Source organism: Coptis chinensis, chromosome 4, assembly GCF_015680905.1.
Source record: "Coptis chinensis isolate HL-2020 chromosome 4, ASM1568090v1, whole genome shotgun sequence".
NCBI lineage: Eukaryota > Viridiplantae > Streptophyta > Magnoliopsida > Ranunculales > Ranunculaceae > Coptis > Coptis chinensis.
The window spans coordinates 23,126,714-23,153,967 of record NC_141459.1 but is presented as its reverse complement, the minus strand read 5'-3'; the positions used below and the strand labels follow the sequence as shown (position 1 = coordinate 23,153,967).

Genomic DNA, 27,254 nt, shown 5'->3' with positions numbered 1-27,254 from the left:
TGTGGGCACGTGCAAAACGTGTGAGGGGTCGTTGTTGCATTTTGAAATGGCATAACACCATACACACCACAATAGACGGTCAAACTTGGTAAATGAATCGTTAACTAACGATAGGGTTACCTAAAACTAAGAAACGTAAAACTTTGGGTCCAATGCTGGGATGGCCTAAAACTAAATCACCTTATTTTAAATTAGATATATATTTTTTTAATTAGGTAGAAGCTATCGGGTTTAGAAACCTATAAGTATACTATTACTGTTGGGCCTGGTCCCAACAAATTAAAACATATGTTTTAAGCGGGTACTGTATCAATTAAAATTTGAATTGGTACCTCTGTTTCCCACGCAGCTTCCTTTCAAACTAAATTGATTATGAGGATGTTACTCACACTTTAAAATCTTGGTCGTTTCTTGATTCAATGGCAGAGGAACAAAACAATAGTGATCAATTTTCAAGGGTTTATGATATTGACAAAGATTTAACCAAGAATACTTCCACACCAGAAGTTTTTAATCAAGAACCAGATTTGAAACTTTATGAGAAGAATAGTAGTAGTTAAGACGACGATGATGATGATGATGCAGCTTCGATGGATTCAGTGTTATGTGTTTCCGGATGTAGTCTACTTAAGAAAGGTTTCACACAGAATGATTGCACAGGTTAGTATCTTTTTTCGCATTATTAATTTTCTTTCTTGATTATAATTTCTTAATTAGTGTTTAATTTGCATTGTATGTTCTAGAAAAGCATATAATTGAGTAATGTTGAGCATTCTTTTTTGGCCTCAGTTATTTGACTGGTACACTTGTTAGAATATTTTTGTTGAATTGTCGCAGTTATGTAATATACTTGTATATCGCCTTAACAATAGGTTTCCTTTCAATTTGGTCTTACTCTCGATCTGTACTTGAGAGAGTGAGTGTGTTCCTTTACAAATTTACCTAGCAATGTTTGAAGAGAGTGCTTGCTTTCTGTTGAGAAAGGGTTGTCGTTAGGTAGTGGTTTGGGTTTGAGTGTGGCGAGTGCTGCCGTTGCAGCTGTAGCAGTCAATGGGATTTTTGGTGGGAGAGTTTTTGGAAGGAGAGTGGTTTGGGGTCGAGTGCGGCGAGTGCTACTGCTGCAGCTTTAGCCGTTAATGAGATTTTTGGTGGAAGAGTGGTTTAGGGTCTACTGGGGTGAGTGATGCTGTGAATGAGATTTTTGGTTGGAGAGAGGTTTGGGGTCGAGTGTTGCGAGTGCTGCAGCTGTAGCTGTAGCTGTGAATGAGATTTTTGGTGGAAGGTTAACTGTTCCTGATCTTGTTCATTCTGCGTTGGATTGGAAGCGAAGGTTTTGGGTTATCATGCAGATAATGTTTGCATTTTTAATTCCATTATCTGTAAAACTGTCATGCTACCAATACATACATAAAATTGGCAATTATGTATCTATGATTGCAAAGACTGACTTAGGGGGTCATACATATGGGGGTAGGCTAACACGGGATGAGCAAAAGGTTTTGTTTCAGATGACCTTAAGTGGATTCAAGCCAAAACAGGTTCTTAATGTCATCAAAATAAAATTCTGAACGACTCTGTATATGTCCTAAAATAAATATCTCATTAAGTTATGATAAACTATAGATAATTCAAATTGAAAAAACAAAAACATAATACGTTAATCCTCATCCAAATCTGATGAATTATTTGGGATGCTTAGGTAGTCCATATCCCAATTTGGTCCTCCTATAAGCAATGCTTCATTTATTGACTTCAAATAGTCATTTTCTTTTCTCAAGTTTTCAATATGTTGATGAAGTTGTTTTTCTCTAGTATTTGCTTCATGCAGCTCTTCACGTTTAGTAATGACTTCTTTATGGTTGACGTCTAAAACCTCAAATTTGTATATTTGCTGTAGAAAGCGGATAGCGTTTCCTGCAGCCGCATTTTCTGAGTCTACTTTCTTAGTTTGATACGTCCCCGGAAATGATTGGCTTATAGGATAATTCGGGTTTTTGAAGATTTCTCTTATTATCGGCAAATCTATTATGACATCTGTAGCATATCGGTTGTTTTCAATCTTTGATATGTAAACTGGTTCTCCCTGAATTTTTTCCTTGATTAGAATTTCTCTCAATGCTGTCTTGAGTGAAATTTTGTGTTTGGCTTCATACTGCATGAGCTGCATTTTAAAATGACATTAGTTTATATTATCCAGAAATATACAGTCTCACCATTATTAGGGCATATACGACTAAACTTGATTCCAACATTACATAATTTTGATATAAAAACATGCATTTTCTTATACTCTAGTTACATATATATACTATACCGTACCTTATACACACACACCTTTCCCCCTTGAAAAGTTGATATGTTCTCTTTTGTTATGCTCTTATATTTCATATAATTTCATCAATAATTGTCGTGTTGGATTGATTGACTCAATGAGTTGAATTATAAAGAGGAGGGGTAAGAGGGGTTCCAGGAACAGTTAATAGTGAGTGGTTGTTACACTAATACAGGTCTTAAGTTCAATATAGTTCAATATAATTTTGAATTAAAAGACGTTAATATCTCATGTGTTTAAACTTTAATATTATCATCAGTTGAATCATAAAAGAGAAATCAACAAAATTATTAAATAAGATATTGGAAAAGAAATTGTTTACCTTATCCATTTTTGTTAACTCTTTCTCAGCCTTGATTGAATATCTTCTATTGCATGCAATGAAAAAAAGAAAAAAAAAACTCAGTTATATATGTAAAACTAATGTAAATCAGACTAAAAGAAAAAACTGAAAGTTTACCTTTGTTTTTTGTTTTGTGTTAGGAGGATCGTGGGTTTTTTATATATATAGGTTTGTTTAGGTTTTATTATGTCATTAGAAGTTTAGTATTAATAGGATTCTTATTAGATATGTTTGTTTAGGAAGTTAAGTATAAATAGGATTCTTTTGGTAGAAGAAGTCGTTATGTAGGCCTGGGAATTAGACCGTATACTTCCTTGCTAGTCCAGGAGATCTTCCTCAGGCATTGAAGTTCGGGTACAATAATGAATCCAAACCCAAGATGCTTCTTGAAGTAGGATCATCCCATGTCCAACCAGTAATATAAATCAAGCGCCTTCAGTAAATAAGATGTCATTGCAGTTCCAACGTCAGTAGTTCCAAAAATATGAGTGTACTACTACATTGACTACGTGATATACAGCTCTTGCTGTTGTTATTATTGATGATATAAGTATGATAAGTGGTGATCTTTTTGATAAACTTGACTACATTGCTAGAACTTTGAAGGGTCGTGTCCATAAACTTTTGATTTGCGAGTTGAACTTACTCAAATATTTCGACAATCGGAGCGGGAGTTTATAGATTTGGTTCAAGGGATAAGGATAGGGAGATTGAATGAAGAACATTTAAGAATTCTTCAACATTGCTGTAATGAACCGGTGGATTCATCGATGACTGTGTTATGTCTTTATCCGTTGAATAGGGATGTCGAGAGGGTGAATGATGCTAAGTTAAGAAGTTTGAGTGGGAAAATTGTGAAGTGTACAACAAGGGATACTGGAAAGAAGACAAATAACCTTTGGAAGTTGCAACTCAGTAGGGGGATCGCACCTAAGAAGTTGGAGTTAGGTATGGGTGCTAGGGTGATGTTGATTAAGAACATGGATGTGGATGTTGTAACTTAGAAAGTTTTTTTTTTTTTGTATTCTTTGTATGTTAAAATGACATGAGAAGATGGAAGGCTGATTCCACTGACAGGAAAATAAAAAACCACTATTGTAGATTGTAACTGTGAAAGTATATGATCGACGGAGGATAATTAAATGTTTTAGAGTTATCGACTTATTGCCATTGAGGTTCCTTGGCTTTCTTGGTTGTATATTTTAACTCTGAAAGTAAAGTATGGAAGACGGATATAGTTAAAACGTTCCCTAATTTTTATTTTTATTTTTATTTCTTTCCTGGTTATGCTTTTGAACCTTCCAGAATAGTTTTGCTAGCCTCTGTCTCTTTTTTCTGCTAGCATTTGTGAGATATAAGTTGATACCAAGAGTATCAAATAAAGGTGGGGATGACTTTAACTTGAAATTTCAGTTAAGCCATCGGTGACACCTCAGGGATTCATCAGTTTCCTAGGTTGTCATGTTGTATCAGCACAAATATTAGATTCCACACTTTTCAAACTTCTCAGGATACTCCACTAAAACACAATAAAGAAACTCAGAAATCACTGTTTGTTGATGCTTAGATAAAAACCATAAAATCGTACTAAATTTTAGAAAATGTAGGGTAAAAATTAAAAAATAGTATCTCCCCTGCTTCTCCCCTACGGCGTTTACTTTGTGGGGCATATTTTGCGCCATAGTTTCCAAGCTCAACCACGGACCAGCTCTTTGTGGCCCATTCCCTTCCTGGCAACCTACGATCAGTTCTGCTTGGCTTGGCCTCAAAATACTTCGGCCCACCATCTCAGGTCCTTTTGTCTTTTTCTTCTTCCTGGCTTTCTGACGGTCTTCTTCATCTTTCCACATGGCTTCTTGCCTTCTAAGTTCAGCTAATCTTTGCTGCTCGTATAGCCTCTCTGCTTGCCTTCTAAGTTCAGCTATCCTTCTCTTGTCTTCCTCTTCCCACAATCGCCTCTCCTCATTAGCTTTTCTCTTTGCTTCTGCTTCTTGAGACAACCGCTTGCCTTCCTGTTTTCTGAGCTTTTCACTGCTCCACAGCTCTCTCATCGTCTTAGTCTTCCTATAATTTTCTTGCAGACCAAAACTACTTTCTTCTTGAACCTAGTCCACACTAATGTTCCCCTTTGGCTGCTTAATTATGAGTTTCTTGTGAGGCTGGTCTCTATCTACCTCTGCAGGTGGCTTTATAACTAACTTTGGTGGTTCAACCTGTATCTTCGTGTTTTAACTTGTTTGAGAAGACGATTCTACTAATCCTATTAACAGATCTAGTCCCAGTTTTGAGGAGAATCAACAAAGAACTTGTTTATCGGAATTCTGGGATTCCTCTGGTGCAATTTTCTCACTAATCTTTTCTGCAGGCCCACATTTAACCTTAACCTTGGTTTTGGATCCGGCTTTCTCAGAGTTTTCAGGGCAGATGCTCCTCTCTTAGCTCCAGTAGGGTTTATGCTTATACCGATCATCCGGTCCGCTATCTCCAATGCGTGTAGACCACTCATTCAATGGCCTTCCTCCTACAGTATGATGAGCAGAATCACCTACTTCATCACTCCCTTTCGGACCTCGTCCGGACTTATTCTAATAACCGAAACTATTCTGCCACTTTACATTCAACCTGAGTATCTTCAGGTTTTAACTTGTTTGAGAAAACGATTCTACTAATCCTATTAACAGATCTAGTCCCAGTTTGAATCAATAAAGAACTTGTTTATCGGAATTTCGGATTCCCGATCATCCGGGTCCGCTATCTCCAATGCGTGTAGACCCGATCATTCAGACCTTCCTCCTATTATGATGATGAGTAGAATCACCTACTTCATCACTCCCTTTCGGACCTCGTCCGGACTTATTCTAATAACTGAAACTATTCTGCCTCTTTACATCTGCAAACCTTCCTTGTAGTACGTCATTCGCAGCTTCATCATCCCAAGTCGAAACAACTGGTTTATAGTTATACCTCTGATCACCCCATCCATTACCCTGGACACGGCCAAATCCGTCTAGTGAACTTCCTTCTACATTACCACGTGTGGTGACAGGTGCTTTGTCACCCCATTTTGGACCTCTCCATGATTTATTCTCATCACCCAAATTATGTCCCCGCTGGTCTGCAGACCTTTCTTCGGGTTTATCAAGAACTTCACCTTCATGAGAAAACCTGCAACTTATCCCCTTACGACAATTTCCAGAATCAAAAAATTTACAAAGAGTGATGTTGTTCCTGGGTGGGTCACGCCTATGGTCACGTCCTGAGTATACATCTGTGTCCCTCTCATGGATCCTTTCACCTGTTCCACGGCCATCAGCTATAGAATCATCATGGATGTATGTGGATGATGAGCCCTTGTGACATTTGCCTCTCAAAAAACTTACACACTGATCAGAAGATCTATTGTTCGTGAGAAAGCTTATCTCTTGAGTAATCCCACTCTACATTATTAAGATGCCCCATAAGATCCTCCCCTCTCATGTCTACTTCCCCAGTATTCTGCTAGGACACCACCTGGATTCCTTCTGCCCTCAGATTCATTGTTCTCTTGATGAATTCACATTCTCAGGGAATTGAAAAGTCGGATAGAGCGAGAGACAGGGCAGAAGCTTCCATGTGGTCCTTCAGAGAAACTGTCACCCACTCCCCAAAGGAGGCGCTGAACTGCAGATACCAGTTTCTGTTAGAATTATTTATTGGCAATGTACTTAAGTGTAACATAGCTGTGTAGATTGGACTCGAGAGATATACTGACATGTGAGTGATTGTCTTGTTCCTTCGCGCAGAATCGATTGACTGATGAGAGACGATAGTTTTATCATTGTATGCAAACTTTGTATTTTCAAGCTGGAACTGGTATTACGAATTCATATTTTGAAGCTTCCCTGTGTTTCTCAGTAAACTTTATTGGAACCTTTTCCAGAAAATCATGTTAAGAATTTCCCATGACACAACTTCATGGCATGCAGCAATTGTAAGATGTAGGACTTTATGCATTACAAAACTTGGACAAATAAATTATCCTAAAGATTTCAAATTGAACTCACAAATTTCAGATTGAATTAATGAATTAAAGTAAATTAATTCAAAGACACTACTAAATACCTCAAATAGTTTAAAACCTAAACATCATTAATGTATCTCAAAGTACAGATGTTGTTGATGAAATATGAATAAATCCTAATAGAATTCCTAGTAATCTTCCATCCTAAGGCGATATTTTTCATCCTTTGATCTCTTTGTTTTCCTCATTTTCCTCTGTTTTTGAATCTTTACGGGGTTTTTTTGATGGGCGATTTTCTTCAACAGAGTCTTCATCGTCTTCTAATATATCCGTAACGCTGAATGAAGGGAACTTTTCTTTTATACTATACTCATTCAGCTTAACTTTGAAAATATACTCCTTCCCCGCATTCTTTTCAAGCTTTTCCTTTATTTCTTCAGTACTTTTTCCCTGCTTTTTGACAAAATAAATGTAGGTACGGTTCAATTACGAACTTTGTATCATTCTATAAAATAATTTTTCGTATTTAGTCATGTACTTGCCTCAGAAGTCAGCTCCATTATTTTTTGGATAGGAAACTCGACTATTTTCTGCGCCTTTTTACCAAAGACGACAAAAGCTGTTTGATCTCCCCTTTCATCTTGTATGCATAGTTTAAGTAGGTACCTATTGATGTTTTAAAGTTGGAATTAGTAATGAATTATAAAACCGAAGATGTAGTATTTATTAGTGATTTCTTTACCTGTCTTGTGGAGTCTTGTATGTTGTTTCACAATTAGTGCAAAAAGGTTCCGATCCTTTGTCAACATGCTTATAAGTGCAGTTCTCGCATGATTTGTAGCTCCACTGGTTTCCAAATATCTTCACAAACTTTGCCCTGCAAGTGAATTGCTTTCCCTTCAAAAAATATGTTTATTAGTTAAGTTTTTATTAATTTCATCACGGTATTATTTAGGCATTTAGTTGGTATACCTGATTGTGTGTTTCTTTTCCTAGTGAAATTAGCTCCGAAATTGAGACTCTGTCTTGATTCATTAGTTCCTTCATTGAAGTAGGCTCATCTGTCACTGCTTGTTCAATTTGAACTCTTGTATTTCTAATTTGATATCTACGAAAAACAAATTAGGGATAAGTCATATTTGTTAATGTTTTTGTGAGGAATAGTAATGCTTTTGTTAACGAATATCATCTGTTTCTCATCTGGTCGACGTGGCCAAAATGTTCCAAATTCAAGTACAACTTTGTCGCAGATGTTAAACAAAGTTTGTATTCCTCTGTAAAATATGAAAATTCAAAACATTAGATTTGTACTTACTTCCATTATATATGTTTAACATTCTATATAACTGATGATTAAGAATTGTACTTACTTCCAATCATTTTCAGGTATAATGATGTGATGATGAGCATCATATCTTCTTCTTGATTGCTGATATTTGCCAGTCTATCGGAGTTGTCACCCCATAAAGCTATAGTAAGCTCACTTCCCCTGATTACGTATTTACATAGTTAGCTGTGTAATAAATTAAGTTAAAAAATAATTTATGTAGATTTTGTTTACCTTTCGTTTTGTATTGTGATTTTCCTAAATCCTTGAGGTTTCTTTGGCCCTACTCTGATAAGTTTTCCTATGAAATCTGATTTGTAGACATTGTTAGGAATTAGTTATAATAAACAATATGGTATGTATAAAGAACTTACCTTTGGTATGAAAAACTGAGATATCCTTTGTTTTCATAAGATCTTCAAATTCTACGAACGAAAAATTATATCTATTGAATGTCGCCCCAATTTCTTTCGAAGAAGATACTATAGTATCTTTTGTGAAAGAAATAGTGTACTTAGATCTTACTGGACGATATCTTCCGGTTGTTTCTTTGACTTCAAATTTATCAATTACAAATATGTCTCCTTCTATCAGTTTCTTTTCAAACATGTGTTGGATTCCTGGTGAAATCTTTGCATGAATTTGATTCGACTGCACAATGTAATATAAGTGGATTAAAATTCAAAAATTATTTTGATATAAAAGAAGTAATTTTTTGAGTCTGTTCTACCTTTTAGTCAAGTAGCGACATGTGTAGACCATATGATTGTGTCTTGTCCTGTAGATTAACAACTTCCCACATTCTCGCTTATCGTGCTCGAACCTTCTAACCGCCGTTTTGTCGCTTTACCTCATGAAAAAAATTGAATTTTCCAATCATAATGTTACATTACAATATATCCAAATATTAGAATTACAATTGTTATCACAATTATGATGAATATACAACCGTTTTGCTATGTATGCATGGACCGGATGTATTATTTATGCCGAGTTCATGGATTAAAATAACAACAGTTTTACTAATACTATTAAAAAATCTAATAAGATTGAAAAAGAAATTATTGTCATGTGTACCTTTTCTCTGTAGTAGCTCTATAGTTTTCTGTAAATTATATTAATTGGTTGTGTTGTATTTATAAGTTCCGAAGGTGTTGTTCTACTTTTAGAACTATACCTGCTTTGGACTTGTACCGTATGTATAAGTTTAATTAGGCAATACTTATCTAAATTTAAAACTTAACGTAGGTAGAAGTTGAATTAAGAAATACTTATCTGAATTAGAAACGGATAAGTATATAAAATAGAATTAATTTTAGTATGGTAAAGGCAGGACCAATCCAAGTTTGGCCCGTATTTAGTGGAAATCTAACTGAGTTAACAACAATTTAAACTTGTACAGAGATTCGCTAGAACAGCTCAAACTCTAGGTGCTCTTCAGTGTTTTTAAACTCAGGACACTTGGCCTCCTCTTGCTAGCAGGCCATTACCATTCAGGCTTGATGCATTGTCCTCCTGCATCTATTGATGCTCGACCCTTGTATATGGTTCCACCTTGGCGTCTTTGGGATCCGGCCTTCAAGAGAATTATTTTTAAGATTAAGAACTTGAAGGCTAGACATTTGGTAGAGGAACTCTGGCTATTCTCCGATTATATTGTTGTTATGGATATCGAGGTGCTCGAGTTCGCTCAGGCTGCTAAGATTCTGAGGTAAGGGAGCTAAAAACTCATTTTGACCTAATGCAAGTATCTTTGTTCCTAATGCAAAGTTTACTGGAACCTCATCAGACAATCTGTTGGAAGAGACGTCTCCATAAGCAAGTAAAGCATGCTCGACCCTTGTATATGGTTCCACCTTGGCGTGTTTTTGATTCGGCCTTCAAGAGAATTATTTTTAAGATTAAGAACTTGAAGGCTAGACATTTGGTAGAGGAACTCTAGCTATTCTCCAATTATATTGTTGTTATGGAGATCGAGGTGCTCGAGTTCGCTCAGTACTGCTAAGATTCTCGAGGTAAAAGGAGTGAAAACTCATTTTGACCTAATGCAAAATATCTTTGTTTCTAATGCAAAGTTTATTGAACCTCATCGGAATAATCTGTTGGAAGAGACGCTCCATAAGCAAGTAAAGCATCTGGACCAAAGCTTGGGAATGTGTTACCAGAAAATATGTTTTGCGATAGGTCTAATAATAGTAGTCGATTAATTTTTGAGATCGTCTTAGGAATGGTACCTAAAAAGTTGTTGTTGGCCAACATAAGTATCATGACGGAAGTTGTATCTCCCATGTTTCTAGACAATTTGCCAGAGAAATAATTTATTGACAAAGCAAGTACTGACTTATGAAACAGAGGACGTGGCAGAGAACCTGTGAGCTTGTTATCTAATAGAATTATAGTTTCGATATTGTGGGCGACAGGTTTAACAATAGTAGTCGATAAATTTTTGAGATCGTCTTTGGAATGGTAACTAAAAAAAGTATTCTAGATTAAATTTATAACTCGTCATTCCAGTGCCCCATTGTAAATCCAACCATAAGGAAGATAAAACTTTAGGTGTGGATTCTGTCCTGAGACCTCTCGTAGAGAATCTGCTAACAATGGGTGCTCTCCCATGGAAGGAATCAACTCTTCCTTCGTCTATTGATGCTCGACCCTTGTATATGGTTCCACCTTGGCGTGTTTTTGATTCGGCCTTCAAGAGAATTATTTTTAAGATTAAGAACTTGAAGGCTAGACATTTGGTAGAGGAACTCTAGCTATTCTCCGATTATATTGTTGTTATGGAGATCGAGGTGCTCGAAGTTCGCCGAGCTCGCTAAGATTCTGAGGTAAGGGAGCTGAAAACTCATTTTGACCTAATGCAAGTATCTTTGTTTCTAATGCAAAGTTTATTGGAACCTCATCAGACAATCTGTTGGAAGAGACGTCTCCATAAGCAAGTAAAGCATCTGGACCAAAGCTTGGGAATGTGTTACCATAAAATATGTTTTGCGACAGGTCTAACAATAGTAGTCGATTAATTTTTGAGATCGTCTTAGGAATGGTACCTAAAAAGTTGTTGTTGGCCAACATAAGTATCATGACGGAAGTTGTATCTCCCATGTTTCTAGACAATTTGCCAAAGAAATAATTTATTGACAAAGCAAGTACTGACTTATGAAACAGAGGATGTGGCAGAGAACCTGTGAGCTTGTTATCTGATAGAATTATAGTTTCGATATTGTGTTCAGCAAGCCATTCAGGGAAGTTTCCATTGAGCTCATTCTCGCTTAGATCAACGGGTTCGACGACATGACCTCAAAGATAACTGAGACAACATGCACTTTGGAGCTACATTAGCATTGTTGTTCCAAGTAAGGTTGTTTCCTCCAAGGTTGAAAACCCTCAGCGCCTTGATATCCATTAACTATATCTTGTACAAATTCTGTAATGACAAAGGGATTCCACCAGTCAAGTGGTTCTTGCTTAAGGCTATAGTTGAAATATTGGACAAAGTTCCAGTGTTGGTAGGAATTTGCATTAATGGAAAGTTGTTGCGCAAATCCAAGACTTGGAGCTCAGTTAAATGCAAAAGTGAATTTGAAAGCCCACCAGAGAATCTATTATGGCGAAGCGACAATTGCCGCAGCTGTGTTAGACTTGAATTCCTTGACTCTATTCCACCAAAAACTGTCTCTAATGATGAGTTGCTATTGGTTTCATTGATGAGTTTTTTGTCTGTTTATGTTGTAATAATGAATTACTGAAAATGAGAACTTTAGATAAACTCCATGTTTAGCCTTAGTCCTCTACTCTTTGTTTCTGCCTTTCAGGTAACCTAATTCGTTTCAATTACCTCAAAGGAGTACCAAAAAAAATGCTTGGAAGGATTAGAAAAGGGTTTATGTGAAGTATAAATTCATACTTATTAGATCTTTAATGTATGCAAGAACAATATGGATACGACGCACTGAGTGTAGGTTGCACCTCTTCACCTCTAGTGAACTGAAGTTTCCAGCGAGGGCAATAAATAAGATGATGATCTACTCCACTCTCCTCGTTTGCAGATGGGACACCATACGTAATTCTTGCCCAACTACCACAGGTTGGATGACATTTTCAATAACCAAGCCAAAAATATCGAGTCAAGCCATTACGTCGTAAAAACACGTTGTTCTTCATCCAGTGTTCTCAATATCTAGCCTGTAGTTTTTTTGCATATGCATATTATTATTTATTGAGATGTTTTGTCCGACATTGTAACCTGTTAAGACACCGATAATTTTTATCATTTATTCTATGATGTTGAGGAGTTTTCCGGGAATAATATTTTTATAGAAGTGTCTCAAGTTCTGCTATTAAGGCACAAAAATTAACAACCCTATTCTATGAAATGTAGTTGAAACAATAAGAGTTGTAAATGCAAGAAAAGAACTTAGAAAAAGTAGTGGTTACAAAAGATCTGAATTAATCTGTTCCGAAAGGTAAGTCTAACATCACAACTTTTTTTACTTTTATGCTTTATTTTCTAAACGATCTCGCCGGACTTTATTTTTCACTTCATCTGTCAATCCTTTGTAATCTTCATAATAAATAGTATTCTTGTGTATCCTGTAGTAACAGAGTCTGTTTTGCTCAATTATAATCCACGGATCACTTAATTTTTGAGTAATCATCATTCCATTACAGTTGAAACTATTTTCGTCAACATCTATGCTATCCATGTGGTTTACCTGCATTATTTGATCGAATTTTAGTCACAATTAATATAAAATTTGATTCCTATATAACAGAAAATATGAATATGATACTGAACTATCTTTTTCTTATTATTCAAATTAGGTTTTTAATCGTATTAGCTTGTAAAACATGCACTATTGTTTCTATTGCTAAGAACAAATACAGCGAATAAATACCATGGTAGATTATGAAATTAACTCGTAGATGATCTTATCTCTTATTAATAATCTGCAAAGAAAATAAAAATTGTGTAAGTTTTAAAAAAAATAAATCACTACGATACTTATGATAAGCCTGTATAAAAATTGTCAGTATAAAAAGTTTTTTTTTTACCTTCAGCTACTGCATTGTGGTATACGGGAAGTTGTGTTGTTAAATTTATAAGGATCTATTGTGATATGGTTTTAGAAGTTTAGTTAAACTCATCTTTATAGTGTTTCTCTTTTATGAAAACTCTAAGTAGGAGTCCATTTGATATGTAGTCTTCGGTGAAAGGTGTAAATGGGTCTACCGAAGATATTTCATGGCAATTACAGAGTCTTTTGTTAGAGTTGGTCACTATGCATTAGTGTTTTGAGTCTTGTGTAGTTGTCTTTATTCCCAGAGAAGCTGACTTATGGAAGTCTAATATTGATCTGGGTTGTAATTTGGATGTTCCTCTTACAGTCTTATGGGCTTACCAGAGTGATAAAATATGTTCTCTTCTTTTTCATTCTGTGTAGGTCCATTAGTCATTTTTATTTCTCCATGTGTATGGCCACAGTTCATCTCTCCATATCATCCACCAGGAGTGGAGAGTGGACAACTTTTGAATTTGTATTAGTGAGGATTATGAGAAAGTCCTATCTTTTACAAATTTATCCAAGTAAAATTTGATTATATTGTAAATTGGTATTATATTTGGATGAACATTTAGTTAATCTCATTCTAAAGTCTGACTCTACTTTTTAGTAGTCGTATACATTTTTGGTTTAAAGTCCCTTTAAACAATCGTAAATAATGTCAAAACAGAAAATATCCCTGACTGTAATTGTCCGAGTTCATGAGCATGAATACAGAAAATATCCACAACCACGTCTCTGAGAATGGGGTTTTTCTCAATGCTGGAATCTAATATGTTTACTCTGATTAGCAATCTTCTCCGCCTGTTTGTGAGTGCTCATACTGGTTGCTTGGAGCTCCAAATGAGTGCGAGTTAGATCGTTTTCAAGCTTACTTAGGGAAGAGTGTAGTTTTTCCATCTCGAGCATGCAGGGACCAGACCTTACAACACGGTTGTTAAGCTCTGCAGTCGCTCCAATAACCTGCGATGAGAAACGAAAAAAAATCAGAAGGACAAAGAAAGATAGAACTAAATACATGCATAACAATAGTAAATAGGAAAACAGAAAGCCTCACCCCTGATAAGCATCTGGCTATGTGGGTGTAAAGCTGTGATGCATCCCCCTTTCGCTTGGATCCAGAAGTCGATAATTCCTTAGTTCCGGTCAGTTGCATATGAATTGGATTGAATCGTGGTTTTTAACATATTTCTATGTTTTTAAGAGTTCCAATTCTTGATTTTCCAAAGTTCAACTTGATACAAATAAGCGATATGTTCCAACTCCTTAAATAGACAAATAGGTGGAGCAAAGTTGGAACTGCGAGAAGTTTCAGATTGTTATATGGATGTTGGCGACCGAGCTTCCAAAGAGTAGAACCTTGGTTTAAAGTCCCTTTAAACAATCGTAAATAAAGTAAAGAAAATATCAAAAAAGTAAAATATAAAATATCGAAATTGCCCGAGTTCATGAGCATGAATATAGAAAATATCCACAACCACGTCTCTGAGAATGGGGTTTTTCTCGATGCTGAAATCTAATATGTTTACTCCTCCTACCATTAATGAAGCTTGTACATTAGAAAAAAAAAACTCAGCTAGAGATAGGAGCCTATGCCTTCCAATTTTTTTTTTATCTGTCTTTGACGCAACTGTAGTACGTTAAGGTAGTAAGTCTGATTAGCAATCTTCTCCGCCTGTTTGTGAGTGCTCATACTGGTTGCCTGGAGCTTTAAATGAGTGCGAGTTAGATCGTTTTCAAGCTTACTCTGGGAAGAGTGTAGTTTTTCCATCTCGAGCATGCAGGGACCAGACCTTACAACACGGTTGTTAAGCTCTGCAGTCGCTCCAATAACCTGCGATGAGAAATGAAAAAAAATCAGAAGGACAAAGAAAGATAGAACTAAATACATGCATAACAATAGTAAATAGGAAAACAGAAAGCCTCACCCCCCGATAAGCATCTCACTATGTGGGTGTGAAAGTAGATTGGTCGGTGATCCACCAATGAAAAACTCAATAATAACTTGAAGAGGTTCCAACACTTGGTATTGGTATCATCCTTCGTGGTGATCCAAAGACTGGTGCGACTTGGTAAGGGTGAGGTAATTAAACCTATAATCCGTTCTTTACACTCGCTTCGTTTGGCCAAGATTGTGTAGAGTGTAGACTACTTGTTAGCTCAAACATAGGCTTTTCTATCTTCTTGACACCAAAAAGTAGTGTGTTCTCGCATAAAATTAAGTAGACCTTAAACAATCTTACTATAAACATAAATACATATGTTTAGTGTGTGGCCAAGGTTTTGCGAACTTGAATATGGGATGCCATTACATAAGCTATTGATGACACAACTCTAGTTGTCACTTCCGCTAAGGATTCTCGACTTGTAAGTTGTAATCCTTTCATGTATAGCTATTTTATTTTAGCAAATAAAATAAAATAAGTCAATCAATTATGCTTGGAAACCTTTTGGTACTTTCGTAAATCTAAGTATAAGGTTACTCATTACCATAAACTTTCACTTCTTAAGCCACTTAGTTAATCAATAATATGAAAGACGATCACATTCGCTTTCTCACCGTATTTGTATTATTGTTTCTTTGCTAACTATGGTATAGGTTCTTGATCGGGATGAGACACCTTTTCTTTACTCATGCATTTGACCCACCAATGATTTATCAAGATCGTTTTCCAAAGGTACCCAAACATACAATTTTTTTTTTTTTTTTTTTGGTTGAGTGTTGTTTCCGGATGGGGTGGCAAGGTTCCCGTTACATAGGAAGCTATTGATCCCCAACAACATAGGCACCCAACTAAGTCTTGAACTCACTTGTAAGAACCACTTCCCATTCAATACACTGAACTTATGACTATGTTTAACTTAAATAAAATAACACAAACCAACATAATTAGAGTTGTGTCCTTTTCCATTTTAATATCAAAAATATAATAGTCATTAGTTTTAGAAAATAATCATCTATTTCGGACTCGATAATAGAAATGAAAAGGTTATCTTAGTGTGATATGAACGTAGGCTCTATGCATGACTTTCCTTTAAGTGATGCTAATAAGGTGTCGCAGTTCTTGAGAGGCCTATGCTCCGAGCATCCCCGAGGAACTATAAGTGATTGAACTAACTTTTCATATCCATTATTTTTTGTAGGAATTAACAATCCCATTCTTTTGTATCTATGCCCTAGTGCCTATAAAGATAACTATTTATCATTGATCTTAATCATGCCCCTTTATTATATTTCAAGTTCAATTGTATGCATTTGAGGTTTTCAAGAACTTTTAAGCATTTTTTATTGCTTAGCCCAATTAAAAGTTAATGGTGATTTAATGGCAAATTCCATTGTTTTCTTCATAAATATAAAAAAATTGATAAATGTAATGAATATGATAAAAAATGAATAGTCTACCTAAAATGAACTATGAATTCATAGTGGACGTAAGTAAAAAAATAAAAATAAAAACTTATGTATAGCAATTGATGTTATCAAAGATTTCTACTCTCAATCCTATGAGATATAGTGGAACTTAAGATAAGTTAGTTCCACTCAACATAATTGCTCTAGCATGGATGTTTTCTAATCTAAACTAGTCGCTTTTAAGTCTATGAGAGTTTTAATGGAAGGGAATTATACTACTATGCAACTACCCACAAGATGCAACTAGTCGACATTATCTAAATAATTATGGGAAGGCTTCGTCCATTCTATGATAAGGAGTTAACAATTGATTCCACCTTAACTCAACTTAATCCACTAACCTATAAATCGCTATTTATCATTGATCTTAATCATGCCCCTTTTATTATATTTCAATTCCTAATCCCTAATTATACATGGCATTTCTACCAATCATAACTAGCATGTGAACAATTAAACCCATGCTCATGGTGAACTAATCATTTCTAGAGTGGAATAGAAAATCGACTCACGATAATCGGACTCAAGCTTTCATCAAGGCTTCACAACCCCTCTAATGGAGGTTTAGCCTTGAATCATTCCTCCAATCATTTCCATTTATATTAAAACTAAACATAATATAAAGCATTGAAATTTACTTAATTTAACAATAATGAAATCTAATTTAATGACTAAATTGAAATAAGGACATGAATTGAAATTAGATCTAGAATTGGATTTGACAAAAATCGAAATTGATAAGAAATACTACTTTATTGATCTAATTAATTTGAAGAACAAGATCCAAAGGTTTAATCTAATAAGGGGATTTGAAACTAATTAAAGAAAACAATTAAATCTAGATCTAGAAGCTATTTTAATGGCTATATTCTATTCTAAGCTATCTACCCTAATTCTCTACTATTTAATCTACCATTAACAAAGAATTAAGCTTTTGTTTTATACATTCAGATCCAAAAATCGTGCATGGGCTTGGAGCCATGGTTTGGGCCGTAAAAAACCAATTTTTTTCATTATGAAAAAGGCCTCTTCAGCTGCAGTTGGTGTTCCACAGACTTTTCGTCCACTTCTGCTCCTCTGATTGGGTCAAGGCTTTTTACAGCATTGACCATTGCAAAGCTCTTTCCGAACCGGAATCGTTTTGACATAAGGTAGGCCTCAATCCGGTTCTTGTGTTACTATTGTTTATTTATTTGTATTTGAAGTCCAAAGATATGGCATTCGAAGTTCTATCCTTTATCTGCTAAAGTGGCACATTTCTTTTAATAATGGACTTTGAAGCCTGAAATGCATAAAAACACTTTAATCAGTATTAACTCTTACTTATTATTCACATAATTGGTCTAACAGTATGATTATTAAGGGGTTAAAACTACAGTTTTGGGCTCTTATCATTTCGTGTCATAGAAAGCACTAAACATGTTAGCATTCTTATAGAAAATCAAGTTTGGAGATTTTATATCAGCTCCCATCTAATCTGATGATATGAGCCTTAAGCAAGTTGAGCTACAGACTACATATTAAGGAAGTTAATATGATGATGATGATGAAAGTGTAGCAGCTTATCAGGCAACATGTATAAGGACGGTGGTGAATCAATTTGTCGCGTGTGTCAGTGTTCAGAGCCTAACAGTAAAGGAGAGGCTGCATTAGGATATCTGGATATATTCCCTCCACTCCAGGAACTACCAAAAACTGATGTAGATAGGAGATATAATTCCAAGGATACCCCGAAGTTTGCCAAAAGGGACACAATTCATGCAAGGTGAGTATAGAGTTTTTGTTTCTAAATTGTAAAAAGTACATATTGACACTCCTTCCACATGTACACACCTATCAATCCATCTACATTGGACTTCTGTATAGTCACTATTGATGTGCTAATATTTTAATTATGAAAGTACACGGTCTTATGGATGGTGACTTTTAAAGTGTTATTTAATATTGAACATGACTCTTGTTTTTCATTCCATGTACATATCCCAACACTTTTATATTATATTCTCGTGGATCAGATTTAAACAGATAGCAATTTAAGTCGTATGCATCCGAAAGAACTCAGTAGCTTCACCATGGGGCATCGCTTTGTGGGGTATAGGGATTATCAGGGAATCGGCTTGAGACGTCACTTCCCGGTTGAGCGAAAATGGGCTCTTGGACTTTAGGTTAATTTTTATGTTATATTTCTTATCCTTGCATGAAAAACATATACTGTTTCTTGGATCTGTTTCGTCGATATAACGGAGTAGGTGCGGAATTCTGAATTCTTTGCTCAGTGAAATCTACGCTACCACCGCTGTCATTGAAATATTGTAACGCAATAACACAAAGCACCAGATGATACTTGCAGATGTATTTCACTGGAGTAAAATCTGGACTTATTACTGATCCAAGTAATCATGTTGGTCACCTCAATTTATTTGCATGTCACTATATATCTTTTTATACATACTCTAACAAACTTAAGAGCACTGATAGAAATCAGGACATAGAAACAAAAAAAAATTGGGTGTTTGGAAGCATCGAGTGTTTAGAATCATTACCTTCAGTTCCAAAATGGCTTCTCACTGCATTGTTGAATGAGTACACAATCCAAACATTAATGTACTTAATAAAGTTTGCATGTTAAGAAGAATTCCAAACATTAAGAAGAATAATTAAGAATAGATAAGATTCCATACAATATGATTTAATAGAACCATGAAGAAGACAGAGTAGAAGGGAACGTTAAGGTAGCTAACATTATCTCCTACTGTCCCTAGTACTACATGGCTTATAAAAAGGGATTAGTAGGAAAGCACTTAGGGAGATAATCAATTACACTGAAGTAAGGAGGATTTGATCTCTGTGCTGTTTATGGCCATATTGTCGCTATTTGTTTTCCCTATATTCCGTTGAAAGGAGATTTTCCTATTAAACAATGTAAAAAAAATAAAATCAGTGTCTAAAATATAAAAAATATATATATAATAATCATTTGTTTTAAGAAAATACCTTTGAGTGTAATAATATTCAGATTGAATTGAAAACTTCTTTATAGACAATGTTTTGTGTATGTCCTTCAGGCTCGTCCCCATTCCTTCTGATTAAAAACATCAGTCCCTCTCGTGAGCTTGTTCTTGAAACTGCAACATATAACTGGCCATGAGTGAAAACTGGCATTGGCAAATATATTCCAACTTTTTCGAATGTTTGTCCCTGGCTTTTGTTTATGGTCATTGTGAAACAAACTTTAATAGGGAATTGCTTCCTTCTGAATTCAAATGGCCATTTTGTATCGCTTGGGGACAAAACTATTCTTGGAATAAAAACTGGATCTCCTACTCTATTCCCTGTAATAATATCCGCATATAGCACTTTGGAAGCTAATTTTGTGACGATCATTCTAGTCCCATTGCACAGTCCTCGACTCTGATTAAGGTTTCTCATTAACATGATCGGAACACCAACTTTTAAATCCAGTTTGTGGTTCGGTATGCCGGAAAATTCTAGAGTGTTTAAGAATTCTGTCGGGTATAAAACATCTTGTTCAGCACTTTTACCTTGAAATGGACTTAGTGAGTCTGCACTTAAGTATTTCTTTAGTTCTGTTGGGAGTTCTGAAATTATTGTGGAGTTAATTTCATCAACTGTTTCGTTCCTCGGGGCTAGAATGCTTCTTTCTTTAAAATATTGAATATCGATATTTGTTGACCAAATCCGGATATATGCATGACACAATATCTTCTACTGGATTATCACTATCCGGAATAAGCAGGTCTTCTGGAATTTTGATCCAAGTTGATTCCACCTCGTCACTCATTCTAGAAGTAGGAAGATTTCCGTCTCCAAGGTCTAAAACCCATTTGCTAAACTCTTCAATAGACTTTGTTGTAGCTGATTCTATATTTCCATTCTTCAGTCGCATGTTCTCAGTTAAGTGAAAGACTTTGCAGTTTTTCCATAATTTTGACTTGTTGATAGAAGCATCAACAACATTAGTTCTTGTGCCTCTTGGAATGACTGGTAATATCTGTCTGAAATCTCCTCCCATTAGGAATGTTTTACCACCAAATTCTTTGCCTTGTGATTTAAAAAGATCCTCCAGTGTACGGTTTACTGCTTCAAATGCATGTCTGTGAGTCATTAGTGCTTCGTCCCATACTATTAGATCAGCCTGTCTGATAAGGTTGTGTAATAATGTCCCTTGAGAGATGTCACAATTGGTGTTTTCATCAGTCGAAATAACAATTTTAAACCTAGAGTGAGCAGTCCTTCCACTGAAGTAGGAGCCTGACTATCCCGTAAGACGCAATCTGCAAGAACAATCTTTCCTTCGGACCGAAGTTTAGATATAATTGTTTTGTAAAGATATGTTTTGCCAGTTCCTCCTCCATCCATACAAAAAAACACCTCCCCGATTGAGATTGAACTCGCATCATTAACAGAGTTGAATACCTCACGCTGATTAGCATTCATTCCGTTGTTAAGAATCTCATATTCTTTTTTGCAACTCATTGCAGTGGTAGTCTAATTCTTCAAAGAATCAATTGTTATCTCGGGAGATCCTTGAAGACATATTAAATTTTGGGGAAATCAGGAATGTTTGTGAGAGATAATCCTTTTTCAGCCATAATTTGTTCAATCTCACGAGAGAGTCTCATTTCTAATCTGTTCTTCAGTGAGTTGGAGATTCTCATTATTGTTCTTCTTTCTATATCAAAACAAAACATCTTCTCCGAGGTGCTTTTGGTGTTTCTCCCAAAGTTTTTCAGGATATGTCACCCCACAAAACAAAATCAATGTGACGAACAATTGTCTCAAAGATTTTGGAACTTGCCAATGACTTGCTTCCTCCATAGCGTCATCCCATTCGCTGTCGTCCTCAAGTAATCCATGTGCCTTGATATAAAAATGAAAAATTAGAATAATAATGTAACAATATGAATTGCATTTTAATAGTAAACCATCATAAATGAGCTAAGGTTTTATGATTAATACATACTATTTTATTTTTTGTTTCAATATCTTTTTCTGATGAAATGTTTTTACATCTAAATGAATTCTCGATAATGAGGATACATATATATTAGTTTACAACCAACCGTGTACTCTGACTATGCAGGTGTACATTACCAAGTAACGTGTAAACTCTCCCCTTATCTTAATTTCAGTAATACATTTATCAGAGTCCTTGATTTTCAGCATATATTAGAATGTTAGTTTCAGCAGTAGTGCATTAATCAAATCTCCCAAGTAATGTGTAAAACAAAAAAAAGTAAGAAGTGTTGTATATATATATGTATAATATTGTCTTCTTATTATTATTTTTCTTCTAATGTATTCAAATATTCATTGCATTTAATGGCCTTTTAATTGGAATAATCCGGGTATGCTGCAGCCTTTCTATTGTTTTGTACTATCTGCTTGTCTAATGCTGAATGCATCTGTATTTGCTATGCTGTTCTGACACGATTCTGTAAATTCTTATGCAGAGATACATGGATTCTGAAATTCGGGCTATCATGGCGCAATACATGCCATTGGATAATCAGGGAGAGGTCCCAAATCATATGCCCCATGGGGACATCTAAAAGCTCATCGATGAAAAGATTGGGTGATCAAGAAAGCAAAAAGTAGAACGTATACACTTCCTCCCATTAATTAGGTTGCAGGCCATAGTTCTCTCCATAAAGCTCAGTAGTGTTATTGCTGCTGCTGTTGCTCACTGTGAAAATGTGGTGAAGTCTTACCCTGACTCTTATAAACGTGTATTCCCATTAGACTGGGCATTAGGAGCTTTTATCATGCAAAATAGGTCAGACTTGGACAGAGAACATTCTGACTGGATTTCTGCTGTACTCAGTGGTGACTCAACTGGGGGGTTCTCTCTTTTTATTAGCTCGCAAATCTTGTTGACACAATTTTAGATACGAATTGGGAGATCAATTGGGATGGGGGCAGTTTAGTATTATCTCTGATAAGTTGACTGGAGAGGTTTTGGCATGTAAGTCTATAGCCAGGGAGAGATTGGTCACTGCAAATAGAAATAATGGCAAGGTTAGCGATGGAGCTTTGTGCTGGCCCATTAGAGAAAAGGTACACAGTTCATTCGGAAGTGAGATAGTTAAGAACTGCAGAGGTGAAGCATCATCTAAACCCTGAAGTCACGCTTCTATTATACAAACACCACTATGGTCAACCTTCGAAACAAATGTCTACCATAAACTTGCTATCCAAAACATTAGAGCAAGTGCTTTCTTGTAAAGAAATAAAAATACTTTTGTCACCCGGTTTTCGTTATGACTTTACTTATATTTGAAATTCCAAAATGCACAGCAAATAGGCTCCCGAAAAGCCAACAACAAAATGTTGTGTGCGACTTTGTGTGTTTTTTTAAAACATGAACATAGATACGGAGAGGTTTTGAATCATATTTGACATATGAATCAAATAGGTTAACAAAATTTGAACTTCTAAAAGTATATGTGACAGATTTTAAGCAAGAAAACAATATAAAAAAAAATTAATATGGAATATGTAATAAAATATACCTGACATGCTGCTCTAAAAGTTGGATAAACTTTTCGATTAACAGTTTTAATATCTTCATACGACAAAGGACCTTTGACGATATTCAAAGAATGACACCCAGATAAAATCTCTCTCCTGAAGTAGGATGTGCGTAGTAGACACGTCCAATTTTCTTCCCATTTTTCTTGGTTTCCACTTCCTTTCCTTCTTATCCCATACGAATTTAGTAGGAAAATCGACATAGGTAAGACCCATAGCTAATTCTGGATACTCAATATTTGCTTTAAACCACTCTGTGAACTTGGTTTTTGATGAAGATTTCCTGTTTAGTACATCTCTTGCATCATCTCTCTCACTATAATAAACCAAATGCTCACCTTCAAGATGGAATGGTAACCTTTCAATGCCTGGTCTTCTGTACTGAATATTAAATTTCAATAGTCTCCAAACCGCTTGTAAGCGATATAAGAATCGGCAGATCTAAGAAATTTGCAACTTCATCAACGCCCTTTACTATTTGATGAGTACTATCTTTGTCAGAACCATGTTTTCAACAATAATTGCAGAGCCCCCGTCCCTTCCCTTGTTAATATATTTGAAAAGGTATTTGATTGATCTTCCCTTGTTGCAGTGTTCCACATTAATATGAGCTTGGTACTTAACTATCAAATCAACATTATGTGGAACAACCCATCTGTTATCAACTTCTATATTCTTCTTCATTCCCTTTCAATTGTTATTTCGCCTCCTGTAAACTGTGAAGTCATTGTCGTCAATAGTTGTTTCTTCACTAAACGGTCTTGGATAGAACTTAGTACACTTTTTCTCATTCATGCAAGGGGAATCTAAGTTTTCTATTCCACATGGCCCATGTATCATGAATTCTAGCACTGAATCATAGGCAATTTTGTCACCAATTGGGTCAGGTAACTCTACTGATATGAGCTTGTTGATTAGTGCAGGAGTAGTAGGCTTCGAAGCGTTGTCCAGAAAAAGTAAAATGTGAGCGTGCGGTAAACCTCTCTTTTGGAATTCAATAGTGTATAATGCTGCAAAACATTAACAAAACCCGTATTTATTAATATTTTCATAAAATATTATGAATTTTTAAATTAATTAAAACAATATAGTATATAGGTTACCTGCCCAAGCCTTCCCAAATTTCTTGCGCTTTTGTAAATCAGTCATCAGTTCGTGCAATTTCATCTCAAAAACTCTTGCAACAATATCGGGAAAGTCTTCTGGTTTATAACCAGGAGCTATCATGTCAATACATCTCTGGATTTCTGGCCATTTAGGGTTGCATGTAAAAGTAATGAAGAGATCTGGGGAACCTGTGTGCCTACATATTGCAATGGCATCTTGATAGTTCTGTACCATGTACCGCGGACCACCTGTGAAAGATGAAAGAAGAACTAACCATTTGCCTACAGTACCAGGCCTCGTGTCACCAGCAACAACTGCATCTACTAATCCTTGATACAATTCTGCCCGAATCGTTTGTTGATTATTTCGAACCCAATCCATTCTATTTTGTTCAATAGCTGTATAAGCATCTACACAAAGTTGATGTCTCAATTTTTTCCCACGAACTATAGTCCGCCTTCATTCAAGGCGAGTTGTAATCTAAAAGCATAGTATTCTCTCATGCTAATATTTTTTCTTTTTCCAACTACTGCATTGTTTCTATATGGAATGTCAAGTCTGTATCCATCTTCAGCATGGGGGAACAAAAGTGGATACTGCATTGCCATGAAACTTGGAAGTAATTCGTTGATTCTCTTCAAGCCAAATCCTTTTTTGTCCACAATAACATCTCTGTGCTCGTTAAATTCATCACCATTGCCAATGATTAGACCAACTATCTCTTTTGATGATGGCAAATTATAAAGTCTTCCATCTTTTTGTCTTCTATTAATCAATTGTATCTTTGGCGCGTGGCCACATGACATTCTTTAAATCTATCCCTTGCCATTCTATAAGTCTTGGTGAGTTCGTTGGTAACATTCAACATATTTATCAATCCTTGAACAATGCTAGAATCTAAAGCATATTTTGGATTCCTCTTAACAATTTTCTTACTAAGAGAGTTCAACCTGTGGGTGACTTCATTTTCAGTATCATGTATGTACAACTGTGCAAACCTTGGACGTACTCCTTCAGCTGGAAGCAATGTTCCAATTTTGTGGTGATTTTGCCCTTTTATTTTATAAACAAAGGGTGCCTTTCCATCATTAACTGAGCTCTGAACTTGTCCACCAGTAGATGTGAACACGAACATTAAGTTGTAAATGCCGATGTTTTCCATGTAATTTAACGATTTTGACCCTCCATTGCAATCCAAAAGATTCTTCAAAAATTTCAGAGTATCTTTTAGAAGAGGCAATTGAACCTTTCCATTCGACAACATATGGAGAATTTAGGATTAATAGGTTTTTGCTCCTATCATTCCTTTCTTCGCATTGCATAATAGCTCAAGAAGGAGAACATATGGATGTTGGACATCCAAAATCAAAAGGCTCAAAACAACTTCCTGCAAGGCAAAAAGTTAATAAAAATTAAAGAATTTAATTATAATAAGAATATAAAACATTGCTGTAAGAAAATTACTTTTATGTGAGATATGTATTCCACATGAAATGGAAACTTCAGTTTCATTGTCCACTTCAATGTCGGAATCTGATCTACTCATTTGTGATAGGTAATCATCATCACTTTCATCATCAATGTAATTATCGTTTCCAATGCTCTTCAAATTCAGCATCTCTTTTCGTTTAGCACTATTTCTTTTAGCTTCTTCTTCACTTGTTCCGGGCATAGATACTGTTTAAGAAATAATAATATGTCATTTAATAAAGTATTTGATGCTATAAGAACAATAAATTGAATACATAAGAAGAAAATATTTACCAAAACTTTTCATTCTACTAAGACAATTAGATTTATAACTTCTCTTCTATGTTTTCCTCTTCTGTTTTCTTTTGACTGGGGTAGACTTTGTAGTTGTTGTTTTTCTAACTGATACTTGATGCTGACCTGCAATTTAAGAGTAACATTAGTATGATGAATATATAAAGTACTTGTCAGAATCGTTGTAAGTTAAGACATACTTTCTTGTGAAGGAACAATGTCACCAGAAGTTTCTTCCATATTATTAGGCTTGGTCTTTTTTCGAGAAATTTGAATTTCTATTTGAATTTCATCCGAATCTTTCTCTGCGTTAAAGTAGTGTCAGTTAAAGTAGAATGAATACTACTTGAATTTCAACCGAAATCATGTAGAACAGAATACTGCTGGAAACCTAGAAAGAAAAGGAGTCAGTTAAAGTAAATCATCAAACAAATATGTGAATTTAGTGATATTTCTTGTGCACGTGGTAGTGTTACTTACTTATTTTGACTATACCGGTGCTAGCAAGTTACCCTTTCATAGCTAAGCTTTCTGGGTTGGGAAGCTAATGATTGGATCGTACCTGGCCGAAGCAGATTGGGCAAGACTCATGGAAAGGAAGAAGAGTCAAAACTGAGACTAAGAGGGCTTTCTAGCTGCCTTGAAGTCCTGTCGAGTAGTTGCCAGAAGAAAAAGAAACTAATCCTATGAAAGAAACGAATTCGATTTTTGATTTGAAACTGAACTACTGGTGAGCAGCGATACTAATAATAAGAAGCATCTTCACCATTACTGCATTTTTCTAAAAAAGAAATAAAGGTGATAAGCTGCCTTGCATGCTTTCAACGTATACTTCACTCTCAAAAGAGTATTGGCTCTATTATCACAGTTCCCAATAGCTTTTTTCAGAAGAATTGGAGTCTAACACCTATTTTCTTCTAAGGTTTATGCTTATCATAGATATCTTCCTATGCCAATCATGTCCTACAAGTTTGGTTCCATTGATCCTATATCTGGGCGAGAGACAGATGATGACAATGGACAGTTTGTCTTAAGTGTTTGTTGGAGAGGGAAGTCAAACACAGTTGTGACTGCCAACTTCACCGGGAGTATAAAATTATTGCAGTTGGTGTCTAATTGGTTTAGAAGAAGAGATTTTCTTTGGTGTTTCCGTGTCCTACGGAACTATATTGAATCAGAGCTGTAGGAAGGCAATTAAGAAGATATCGGTGAATGGTCTTGGGGAAGAAGTTAGATCTGCTGTTCAAGAGCGTCTCAGCTAGTAATGCGATGCCCAAAGGTCTCCGATGTCGTCTTGGAATTGAGGCTTCTCAGCCTTTGAATTTTGTAGAGGTTGAAGAAGCTGAGAACTGAG

At 35.6% G+C, this 27,254-nt stretch overlaps 4 protein-coding genes across 4 annotated transcripts; all 4 read right to left on the bottom strand.

Moving 5' to 3' along the window:
* Positions 1–6,711: 6,711 nt before the first annotated feature.
* On the bottom strand, positions 6,712–7,773 carry LOC147502712 (uncharacterized). The gene is made up of 4 exons (XM_086603904.1): positions 7,648–7,773; positions 7,418–7,572; positions 7,218–7,341; positions 6,712–7,125 (listed from the first exon to the last, which is right to left on the bottom strand). The coding sequence occupies exons 1-4, from the start codon at positions 7,720–7,722 to the stop codon at positions 6,895–6,897; spliced, it is 585 nt and encodes a 194-aa protein (XP_086460030.1). The 5' UTR covers positions 7,723–7,773; the 3' UTR covers positions 6,712–6,894.
* A 12,368-nt stretch (positions 7,774–20,141) lies between these two features.
* On the bottom strand, positions 20,142–20,603 carry LOC147502711 (uncharacterized). The gene has a single exon (XM_086604596.1). It carries the CDS (start codon positions 20,601–20,603, stop codon positions 20,142–20,144), a length of 462 nt encoding a protein of 153 aa, XP_086460722.1.
* Positions 20,604–23,065: 2,462 nt separating this feature from the next.
* LOC147502710 (uncharacterized) lies at positions 23,066–23,713 on the bottom strand. Its single transcript, XM_086604595.1, has 2 exons — positions 23,519–23,713; positions 23,066–23,410 (listed from the first exon to the last, which is right to left on the bottom strand). Exons 1-2 carry the CDS (start codon positions 23,711–23,713, stop codon positions 23,066–23,068), a joined length of 540 nt encoding a protein of 179 aa, XP_086460721.1.
* Positions 23,714–24,582: 869 nt separating this feature from the next.
* On the bottom strand, positions 24,583–24,942 carry LOC147502709 (uncharacterized). Its single transcript, XM_086604594.1, has one exon. It carries the CDS (start codon positions 24,940–24,942, stop codon positions 24,583–24,585), a length of 360 nt encoding a protein of 119 aa, XP_086460720.1.
* Positions 24,943–27,254: the final 2,312 nt, after the last annotated feature.